This window comes from Lutra lutra, chromosome 7, assembly GCF_902655055.1.
Source record: "Lutra lutra chromosome 7, mLutLut1.2, whole genome shotgun sequence".
Classification (NCBI taxonomy): domain Eukaryota; kingdom Metazoa; phylum Chordata; class Mammalia; order Carnivora; family Mustelidae; genus Lutra; species Lutra lutra.
This window is the reverse complement of record NC_062284.1, coordinates 58,304,880-58,317,384: the sequence shown is the minus strand read 5'-3', so window position 1 is coordinate 58,317,384 and position 12,505 is coordinate 58,304,880. Positions and strand designations below refer to the sequence as shown.

The window sequence follows — 12,505 nt, the reverse complement described above, 5'->3', positions numbered from 1 at the left end:
TGACCCCAGCTGATACAACGTGGGGCAGAGGAACTGCCAAGTCAATATAAAAAATGTAATAATGATGATGATGATGATGTTGTGATGATAAGAGGCACCAGATTTACCCTCCTACCTCAAACAACTAGCAAAGTGGACAACCTACACAAAGCAATGATTTTCAGAATCTAGACATCGAGGAGCACAAAACAGTAATCCCTGAAACAGGAGAAGCAAATGTGGTGAGCCCTATAATGTCCCAGCTAACTGGAGAGTTTCTAAAATATGATGCAGAGTGGAGCAGAGTGCCCAGATGAAGCCTGGGTACAGATTAAAGGCATAAAATGGGAGTGATGGGAGACAGCATTCCAGGACTATGTGAATATATTCATTATCTGGCCTCCAATGTCCTCTTCAACTAGAACACAGTTCACAGCCTTAGACACTTTTAAGAAGACTTGTTCTGGTATCTGTACTACCTGTACTTATTCCAATATTCTGCTTTCTTGACCAGTTGCTCATTCTATGTCACTGTCTCATATAATGTCCTTTTCTTTATGAATATCATTGCATAAATCACATCTAGGAGTTTAAAATAAATGTGAGAGATTTGGAGAGAAATTAAGGTATCTGCAGACAGAATTTACAAAAGACTAGGATCATTATATAAGACCAGCAGTTGGCCTGGGCATGCGCTTCAGACAGAATGGTCAGTGCAAATGTGGCAAGTTATACAATAAGAGACAAGACAGCCTGAAGAGCTGTCACAGAGTACCACCTACAGGACACAAATGGGAAAACAGTCTTACCTTTGCTCTATCAGACCAACCAAAGGACTGCACAGTCACATCTAACCGTTTCATTAGCATCCGCCGGCGACACTCATATTCACAAGAAAGCGCATCATTGATTCTTTCCAGTTGTTCCTAAAGAATTCAGAAACAAAAATCATAAACTTTACACTCTTTCTGGAATAGCCCAGAAAGAAAATTGAAAAACTGTACTCAGTACTTCCTACTGATTCAAAAGATATTGTACTTGGTGACTACTTTCTGTTCCCATGAGACTTTAGGTAAAATTTTTTACATAATAAAGAGTATCTGATAGAACATTTATGATATTCAGAAGATAGTAAACATAAGAATTAAACTCTTACATTGGGAGACTTTACCTCACCTTTAAGCATGTTAAGTAAAATATCTACTTGCTAAATGGTCGACCAATAAAGAAAGAAAAATACCCCAAATTTCTACCTTGTTGACTCTGAGCTACTAACCTTTTCAAATCACAACTATGCTAACATATTGGGTGATATACATACTCTTGGCCAAGCATTATTAAAACTACTTTACAATCTGACTGAAGAAATGTTATGACCTATTACTCTAGGATATCAATTCTCCAAAATAATACACACATGCTACCTACTGTAAAATTAGGTGTCCAGTAACAAAATTAAGCCGTGTTCACTACTCTAATAAAGGGAGGGAGTTTACCGCTTGTTGCAGATTTAAGTCAATTTTCAGCAGTGGTTTTCCCACATGATTTTTCTGGACTTTTGAGAGTATATCTTTCACCTAAAAGTAAATATAGAAGATAGTGAAAATGTATATCTCCAATTTAAAACAATCTTATTCTTTCTTAAAATGTTGTTTTGAATGCCAAAAAATAAGTGAAATGTTAAAGTGAAGTAACTGAAATTCCCCTTCACATACCAAGAAAGAATATCACCACAATGTAGATTATCTTTTTCAAAGATGCATTAATTAATTCAAACTACAGCACAGCTCTCTTCCAGAGTAAGAAATAATATACACAGATGACTACAGAAGCAGCTGCTGAAAGGTTATACTATGAGAATCTGTATGGTCTTATGTGAAATAATTTTCGGAATTTCTCCTTGAAATGGCACATTCTTATGCACACTCTTATACACGGTACAATTCTAAGCATTCTGGTTTCACAGTTCAGCAAGACAACCTAGGAGAGCAATCCCTCCAAATTATAGTGACCACATATACACTTGGTTACTTTTACAAAGAAACACTTTTATTTTAGTGAACAAAATATCAGACATTTGTTTTTACTTTAGCAATATCACCCATTCCAATAATAATAATTTATCCCTAAGAAAATGACTGAAAAATAATAGCCTAAGTTGGGCTCATGCTCCTATCTTAAGTAACTTTATCTAAAGAAACAATTTTAAAACCAAATGGTCTATCTACGGTTTCTTAGTTATAAGGTAACTAGGGAAAATAATCAAGAGATTTTTGAGGAATATGAAGCTTATTTAATGTTAGGGGCACTCTTCAGAAAAACAGTTAAAATTTTTGAACACAAAATTAGTTCAGAAACGTGGTGATGATGGCGAGTGACTGTAAATGGGCATAAGGTTTTTTTGAGGGTGATGGAAATGTTCTAAAATTCTATTCGGATGATGGTTGTGCCTCTAAATACACTAAACATAACTTAAAAATACTAAAATTGACCTACTTTAAATGAGTAGATTTGATATGTAAACTGTATCTTCAGAAAGCTATTTTTTAAAAATTAGCTTAGAAAGAACTTCTGCAAATGAAGAGCCCCAAAGCTTAACCTTTCTTAGCCTCACAGCAAATATGCTTGTACAATGATCCAATTCTTACATATCATTAAGAATTTTTTTTTTAAGATTTTATTTATTTATTTAATTGATAGGGGGAGAGAGAGAGACAGTGAGAGAGGGAACACAAGCAGGGGGAGTGGAAGAGGGAGAAGCAGGCTTCCCGCCGTGCAGGGAGCCTGATGTGGGGCTCGATCCCAGGATCCTGGGATCATGACCTGAGCCAAAGGCAGATGCTTAAAGACTGAGTCAGCCAGGAGCCCCAAGAATTATTTTCTTAAGATAGTCAACTTCTGTAGATTTCCCAAATATTGTATATAACTCCAACTTTAATCATTCCATGTATTACTAAAAGTATGATTTGTAACTCCTCACTCATGTAGGATTCTGAATGTATACTTACAACTTCTTACACATAATCACATTCAGCTCCTCTCTCAGGATTTCAACACTGGACAACAGTTTTAGTAAGTTTCAGAATTAAATCCAAATAGAGAGGGAGTTAAGAGCACAGACTCTGGAAGTTGCCTGTGTTCAAACCTCAGGTCTACCACTACTGCTCAGAAACATACTTGTCCCATTTATTAAATATTTCCTCATATGGCTATTATAGAGAATAATAGTAACTACCTCATTATCTATAATGTGAGAAATGTGAGTTATTATATATAAACACTTAGAACAGTAAATGCTGTAGGTCTGTCATTATATTACTATAATTACATTAGATTCACATCTGAGCAGCTTCAAGTTAGAAAATAATAATTTTCTTTGCCGATGGTGACAGAGTATTCTGGACACATCACACGTATAATAAGGAAATTTTTGCTTCTGATAGGAACCGAATGGAGAAAAATATCTTTTAAAGTAAATATTTGGCCACAATGGCCAAGTAACAACTACCTTATAATTAACCTGCCAGCATCTGAACACAGGTATTATAGCCTACTTCAAGTAGGGAAACAAAAGGTTTGGGGTATTTTTAATACTAACTGAGACCCATAAAAGGGAAAAGCCTCTTTGGGATCAACATGTAGAGGCATGGGAAGATTAGAAAGAGCCTAGAAATCTGTCTCAATCTGAAATAATCCTAGACATTTTAGCCAATTCCATATCATTCTTAATCCAGATGAAAAGAGAAAATAAACACTGAAGAGTAACTTGTTAATTCCAAAACAATGTTTTTGAGCGATTCACAGTGTTATTCTTTGGTCTGCAGGTTTCACAAAAAAGAAAAAAATGTTTTTAAAATGGGGTTTTTTCATCTAAATGATACCAAAATTATCTTACATTCAATGAAGACAAATCTATTTTTTCAGTTCAAAAATTATCAAAGCAAAGCTATTTTATTCACGGATTTAGTATAACAGTGTGTCTAAAAATGGAGTTTACCTAGTACCTATTCTTGAGAGTGCAAGTGTTCTTTGCTTTTAAAATAAATCCTGTATTATTCCCCTAGAGGACTCCTAGAAACTAGGCTGGAATTTGGTGTGCAAGAGTAGCATTCTCTCTAATATGTGGCTCAACAGGGAAGAAGGGCAGGTAGTTTAATAACTGAAAAGAAATTTTCAAAAAAGTTTAAGGTGTACAGTTTGTGGTTATTTTTAACTATATCAGGTAACTCATTCACTCATTCTCTATACAACAAACACTTACTAAACACCTATCCACCAGAAACTGCTTGCTCACTGCCAAAGACAACCATGCTACAATTCTGCATTAATATTTTTTTAAATGTAGTCTGCCTTTGACTTTGGAGGATTACTCTACTTCTTTCATTATACTACAACACAACTTTATTTAGGAAAGGGATCCTTTAACTTGCAAAGTGATTTCTAGCACAGAAAACTCTGGAAAGGCCTAAGGGCCCTCACTCATTAAGATCTGATTCCTGGGGCACCTGGGTGGCTCAGTGAGTTAAAGCCTCTGCCTTCCGCTCAGGTCATGATCTCGGGGTCCTGGGATCGAGCCCCGCACCGGGCTCTCTGCTCAGCAGGGAGCCCGTTTCCCCCTCTCTCTTTCTGCCTGCCTCTCTGCATACTTGCGATCTCTGTCTGTCAAACAAATAAATAAAATCTTAAAAAAAAAAAAAAAAAGATCTAATTCCTGAATATTAGCTATAGGTAAATTAAATCACATGCATATTAATTCAAAACCCAAAATTTGGTTTACAGGAAGATACACTTCTCCAGAAATAGAATGTATCTTAAAGGAAATATTTTCATTTTTAATGCAACATTTACATGTTAGCATTTAATTCCATTTTTGGGAAATGAAAAATAAAACAAATACAGTACCTTTGATTCCACTTGGTTTAGCATAAGCGGAATGTCAGAAGTTGCTGACTTGGGTACACCAAGAGTATCACAGATAGCTTGAACTTCCTGATAAATTTCACTGTTTTTATCTAACTGAGAATTTTTATGTTTCTTGTTCTGCAGTATCTGTAAAGCTTGAAGCTCTGTACTTAAAAATACTGTAATAAAAAAAGGGAAAAACATAATGTTAAAATATACAAGAACCACTTAAAAATCCCATTTCTAGGTATATATACAAAAGAACTGAAATCAACATCTCAAAGAGATTTACACTGCCATGTCCTCTGCAGTACTGTTCACAATTGCCAAGAGAAGGAAATAACCTAAGTGCCCTTCAGTAGATGAATAAAGAAAATGTAGTATAATACACAAAATGGAATATTCAGCCTTAAAAAAAAGGAAATCCAGCCACTTGCGAACACATGGATGAATCTGGAGGACAGTATGCAAAATGAAATAAGCCAAACACAGAACAACAAATATAATGTGATATCACTTTTATCAGGAACCTAACACAGTCCAACTCATAAAGCAGAGAGCAGAATGGTGGTTGCCAGGGGCCGGGGGAGGGAGGAAACTGGAAGTTATCAAACAAATTTTTACGAAACAGGTGATCTGTTTTAATAAGGTTTTAAAATCAGAGGGAACGTGGCACAGTACTCATAAGCAAAATCTGATACATTTTGGTCAGCGATCTCAGGGTCTTGAGGTCAAGCCCCGAGTCAGACTCCCCACTTAGCAGGGAGTCTGCTTCTTCCCCTCCTCCTCTCCCTCTGCCCCTCTTTCTGCGTTCCCTTTCTCTCTCTCTGAAAATAAATCTTTAAAAAATTTTTTTCTAAGGGGCAGATCATTATGTTAAGTGTTCTTATCACAAAAACAAATATAAAGAGGGCAGGAGGAAACTTTTTAAAAAAGAGATCATGCCTACTGCAGAATTTAAAGTCTAGTAGGAGAGACCCACCAGTAAATCAATAATCTAAGAATGTAGAATGTGTAAAACTAAAATTATGCTCTCTCATGTGCACAGAGTGCTCAACTCAGGGGAGAATGCACAGCTTTAACTGATTTATAAGCTGACAGAGCAATCTGAATAACCACTGGCCTTCAGGATAGACCACCCCAGGCTGTTCATAAGCTCCTTTACCATCATTTCATTTACTCCTTTCAATAGCCATATAGAAGAAAATTACTCAATACTCTTATATGGTTACAGTTTTGTTTTAAATTAACTTTCACTGTAGTAATCAAAATACTGGATTGTGTTTTTGTTTAAAATTATATACACACTACAAACACACTCCACAACACAGTCGTTTCAACTCCAGCTGAGAACTATCTGAGAAAACTAAAGTACAGACATACCTGATTTAATTGCACTTCACTTAACTACACTTCACAGACAATTCCATTTTTTACAGATTGGAAGGTCTGTGGCAAGCCTGTGTCGAGCAAGTCTATCAGTGCCATTTTCCCAACATTTGTTCACATCCTGTCTGTGTGTCACATTTTGGTAATTCTTGAAGGGGATTAAAAGAGCTATTCCAGGAAACACACAAATAAGTCTTACTGCGGATATGGAGAAAGTCTGAGTGGTCTGAGTAAAAGACCAGACCAGCCACATCATTCCTTAAACCAATCTAATCCAGAGCAAGGCTCTACCTCTCTTCAATTCTATGAAGGCTGACAAAGGTGAGGAATCTGCAGAAGGAAAGTTTGAAGCTAGCAGAGGTTGGTTCATGAGGTTTAAGAAGCTGTCTCCACAGCATGAAAGTACAAGGTGAAGCAACAAGTGTGATACAGAAGTTGTAGCAAGTTATCCAGAAGAGCCAGCTAAGTAATGAAGGTGGCTATACTGAACAACAGATTTCCAATGCAGATTATACAGCCAACTATTGGAAGATGAGGCCATCTAGGCCTTCTCGCAGAGACAAACCAATGCCTAGCTTCCAAGCTTCAAAGGGCAGGCTGACCTCTTGTTAGGGGCTAACGCAGGTGGGGACTTTAAGTTGAAGCAAATGTTCGTTCACCATTGTAAAAATCCTGGGGCCCTTAAAAATTCTGCTACACTACATCTACTCTGCATGTGCTCTGTAAATGGAACAACAAAGCCTGGGTGACAGCATGATTTATTGACTATTTTAAACCCACTGCTGAGACCCACTACTCAGAAAAAAAGATTCCTTTCAAAACAGAACTGCTCATTGACAACGCACCCAAGGGCTCTCACAGAACTCTACAATGAGATTAATGTTGCTTTCGTGCCTGCCAACACAATAGCCATTCTGCAGCCCATGGATCAAGAAGTAATTTTTACTTTCAAGTCTTATTATCTGAGAAATATAATCCCTAAGACTATCACTGCCACAGATCATGAATCCTCTGGTGGATCTAGGCAAAGTCAATTGAAATCCCTCTGAAGAGAATTCACCATTCCAGATGCCATTAAGAACATCCATGATTCATGGGTAGAGATCAAAATACTAACAGGAATTTGGAAGAGGCTGACTCCAACCCTCGTGGATGCCTTCAAGGGGTCTAAGACTTCAGTAGAGGAAATAACTGCAGATGTGATGGGAATAGCAAGAGAACTAGAAGTAGAGCTGAAGAGGTGACCGATTGCTACAGTCTCATGCCAAACTTAACAGATGAGGAGTTGCTTTTTATGGATAAGAAAATGGTTTCTTGAGATGGAACCTACTCATGGTGAAATATTGTGAAGACTGTTGAAATGACAACAAAGGATTTATAATATTCCGTCAACTTAGTTGATAAAGCAGCAATAGGGTTTGGGGGGATAAACTGCAGTTTTGAAAGAAGTGCTCCTGTAGGTGAAATGCCATCAAACAGCATCACATGCTACAGAGAAATTGTTTATAAAAGAGTTGAATGATGTGACAAACTTCACTGCTGTCTTATTTTAATCAACTGCCACAGCCAACTAACCTTCAGCAACCACCACCCTGAACAGCCAGCGGCCATTAGGACAGAGGCAGGACCCTCTACCAGCAAAAGATTACAACCTACTAAAAGATCAATGACAGGGGCACCTGGGTGGATCAGTGCGTTGGGCCTCTGCCTTCAGCTCAGGTCATGATCTCAGGGTCCTGGGATCGAGCCCCGCATCGGGCTCTCTGCTTAGCAGAGAGCCTGCTTCCCCATCTCTCTCTGCCTGCCTGTGACCTCTCTGTCAAATAAATAAATAAAATCTTTAAAAATAATAAAAAATAAGTAAAAAAATGAAAGCTCAATGACACCTAGTATTTTTTTTTTAGCAATAAGGCTTTTTTAATTAAGCTGTGTACATTTTTTAGACATAATGCTATTATTACACACTTAATAAACTATAGTATATTATAAATATGACTTTTTTATGCATGAGAAAACCAAAAAATTCATTTGACTTGCTTCACTGTGATACTCACTTTATTGCAGCAGTCTGGAAATCAACTCACAGTATTATCTGAGATATGCCTGTAGAGGTGCCAGGGTCCCACCCTCAAAGACTCTGAACCAGCAGATCTGAAGCAGGAATTGAGCTACTATATGCTATTAGACCTAAGGTAATTCTTCATGGGCAGGCAGGATTAAGAGTCACTGACTTAAAGACTTTTCCACAAAGTTTACACGTGACAGTCAAAAGACCCCACAAAAAGTTAAGACCAATATGTATCAAGCCATGTTTATGAGGACTATGCCAAAGTCCTTCTGATTTCAAAACTTCATTTAAACAGATCACCAGTTCTTCAAAAATCTGTATTTTGGACAGAACCTAAGCCAGTCTGCCTTTGTTCTGGGAAACGTGTTCCATGTAATTCTACAAACAAGAGTTCAGTCTAATATTTAAAGTGCTAATCCATTCAGATGGCAAACAATATAGTAAAAAGTCTTCTTCCCACCACAGATCTTCAGATTGCCTCCCTAAAGGCAATCAATATTAATTTCCTGGGTATCTTTTTAGGCATATGTGTATGTATACAGAGAATGCACATCTACCATCTACACACTTTACTTTTATACAAATAAGAGCATACTGCACATTTCTGTATATTTTTTTAATTTACCAATACAGCAGAAGTCAGTCCATATCAGTACATTTGATCTATTTTCATTCTAATGGCTATATAATGGTATCACTGGAAGGATATACCATTTCTTTTTTTTTTTTCTCTTCTTTTTTTTTTTTTAATTTGACAGAGAGAGAGAGAGATCACAAGTAGGCAAAGAGGCAGGCGGGGGGGTGGGGGGAAGCAGGCTCTCCGCCGAGCAGAGAGCCCAATGTAGGACTCGATCCCAAGACCCCAAGATCACAACCTGAGCTGAAGGCAGAGGCCCAACCCACTGAGCCACCCAGGCGCCCAGGATATACCATTTCTATTTAACTACTATGAATAATGCCATAATAAACATCATTTTTATATATCTTTGTACACTTAGGGAAATAGGTATGTATTCCTAGTCATGGAATTCCCAAGTCATAAAGGTAGGTGAAAAAAAAAGGTAGGTGAATTTTAACAGTGATACTGAGAATTTGTCCTTCTAAAAGGTTATACAGTTATTCTCCCACATTTTCATGCCTATCGTATATGAGAATGCTTATTCCCGCCTAATACGATGACTTTTTTTTTTTGGTATTTACTTGCCTATTAAGTGAAAAATGGTATCTTGTCATTTTACTTTTGTAACTCCTTAACTCTGAGAAATACTGTTTCATCTTTTCATGTTCAGAAGCAATTTTTTTTAAAGATTTTATTTATTTATTTATTTGACAGAGAAATCAGAAGTAGGCAGAGCAGCAAGCGGGGGTGGGGGGGGTGGGGAGCAGGCTCCCTGCTGAGCAGAGAGCCCCATGTGGGGCTCAATCCCAGGACCCTGAGATTATGACCTGAGCCAAAGGCAGACGCTTAACCCACTGAGCCACCCAGGCGCCCCTCAGAAGCAATTTTTAAAAAACTTTTTTTCTGTAGAGTGCCAGTTCATGTCTTTTGTAATTTACACATTTTTCCAGTGAGTTTTTATCTTTTTCTTCTTGATTTATAAAAGCTCTTCACATAGTAAGGACCTTTTTATCTTTTACATGTTGCAAACACACCCAAGAAAAATATGAAGAGGCTTATTAATCAGTATGTTCTAAAGACAGTCGAACTCAAGATGGAAGAGATAGTGGTAAGACTGTGAACTGGTATATCTCTGAAGCAAAATATGGCAATATATCTAAGTAAAAGTAACAACAAATATGAACGAGCAAATTTAAAAATATGAACAAATTAAAAACAGAAAAGAATCTAAATACCATTATGTAAAAATGTTATGCCCATAGCATAGAATGTTATGTAGCCAATTTAAATTATTTTTTCCAAAAAAAATTTTAAGTGATGAAAAAATGCTCACAACACATTAAATGAAAAGAAAGAGAAGGAACTGTATCTACGATAGACTCCAATCTTATTTAAATGTATGTGTGTAAAGGAAAAGAGCTGGAAAAGAAAATATACCAAGAAGTTATTAATGATTCTCTCTGGGGAGTGAGATTATCAATGATTTTTTTCCTTACAATTCTTTCTACTTTTTAAGATTTCTAGGATGATTATATAATTTAACATATAAAATTTTCCATTCTATTTTCAAGCACATAGCAGCATCAAATACATTCACACTGTTGTGCAACCATCACCACCATTCAACTCCAGAACATTTTTATCTTCCAACAAATACTATACCCATTTAACACTAATTCCCTGTTTTGCCCCACCTTGCAGGCATGCATTTTCATAATCAGAAAAAGCTATACCAATTTCTCTTACATCTCCTCTTCACTTTTACTTGTACCATAAATCTGTATTGCTATTATTGCTCAGATTTTTAGCAGATAATGCAAAAAGGGAAACACAATTGAGTACACAGTTCTCACTGGCTGAAAGAGCATAAAAGTTCCTCTAGGCCATTGCTTCTTAGCTTCCTTTCTGTCCCAATATATCTAAGGGTTACTGTACAACCTACCATTATTAACAATGGTTCATTAAATCAGTGACTCATACTAAATGGAAGATGGGGAAACAGTGCAAGAGATAGGGGCAGAGGGCACATAATTTTTATCCCCCCAACACACACAAGGTAATTCAAATGTCGACACTACTATCAGTACCACTCAACATTTATGATTTCTGCACCAATGAAACAAACATTACTAACACTAGAGCCTATTAGGAATATATCACACGGATCGCTTTATAAATGGTGAAACCCAAAATAATAGAAATCTTCGGTAATAAGGACACTAGAAAATTTCTTTCAAATGGCCACTGTAGAACTTTCAAAACAACATGAAATTCAACTGAATTAAAAAAAAAATGTAAAGGACCCCAATACAAATAGACATTATTTATGGTAACTATCTGGATGTAGGGTAATCAATACTCCAAACTCACCCCTGAAAAAATTACGCCACACTCACTAGAATTCAAATGTCCAGAGAACACAATTTTTTAAAAAACAGATATAACCCTCATGCCTAGAACAGTTCCTAGTACAATAATTGGTGATCAGTAAGTATTTTTGAACTGTCATTCAACATCTACCACTACAAACAAGATGAAATAATCTACTTAGCTGCCTAGTTTCAGAGTTTTAAGAATAAATAGAATTCTAAACGACCAACTTTAGTCATGTAGTCATGCATGCTCAGAGATGAATTACATGAAAGAAAAATAACTAAAATAATATATAAATCACAAACACAGGGCATTCTATATTGGCCAAATCAATCGTAAGTAGTTGAAATCTTTGCACTTTAGAATTTATACCACATTTATATAAGTATCTCTAAGTCAGCTTCAGATTAAAACCTTTCTAACAAAATTTCTAAAGCTTCACTAATGAAATTTCATAAATACTGAAAATAACAAAAACCACAAAAAAACAAATGAGTTTAAATGTTCAAAGAAAGGTAACTTACATAGAAGCTTCAAACAGTCATCCTTCTTTTTTAAACGGTCCTTAATATCTCCTGATATGAGTACAGAATATGGGCATGCCATTTCTTTTAAAAACCCACTTATCTCAAGCTGGAAGCTTTCTAGATCATCTCTCCCTTTAAAGAAGAAAAATCATAAAACACTTACTAAATATTTACAATCTAATCTGAAACTATAAAATCTACCTCCAAATGATTTCAATTTTACATTCAATTATAAATTTTCAACTTGAAATTAAATCCTTACACATGTGACCCCAATGCTCAGGTAATCAAACAACTTCTACAGAAAGCAATACTTAAATTTAAGAACTTTAGTATCTAATCATGAGATATGTATTTTTGTATTTCAATCCCTGATGGGTATTTTCCAACAAACTTTCCACAAAAGCAGATAAACTGGGAATATTTTATGTCAGTAACTGAAATATTAAAAGCATTACTATGGCTATAATTATTAATTGGCTTCAGAGCAAATGATCTATTTCTACTGTATTTCTACAGATTCAGATAACAAATGCAATCATCTAATTAAGCCTCATTGCTTATCTTTTTTTCACAATCTAATTATGTAGAAATTTGTGCCACATGCTTTAAATTCAGCTAATTTTACTTTGCTACTTTGAATTCTAT

General features: G+C 36.0%; 1 protein-coding gene across 1 annotated transcript in view; it reads right to left on the bottom strand.

Annotated features, from left to right (window-relative positions):
- FAM98B (family with sequence similarity 98 member B) overlaps positions 1 to 12,505 on the bottom strand; it is a 34,802-nt gene that overhangs the window by 14,391 nt on the left and 7,906 nt on the right. Inside the window, exons 3-6 of the mRNA XM_047736209.1 lie at positions 11,855 to 11,989; positions 4,882 to 5,060; positions 1,476 to 1,556; positions 789 to 905 (exon numbers count right to left, since the gene is read on the bottom strand). Of these exons, the coding sequence (XP_047592165.1) occupies positions 789 to 905; positions 1,476 to 1,556; positions 4,882 to 5,060; positions 11,855 to 11,989 (512 nt within the window). The remainder of the gene's footprint in view (positions 1 to 788; positions 906 to 1,475; positions 1,557 to 4,881; positions 5,061 to 11,854; positions 11,990 to 12,505) is intronic.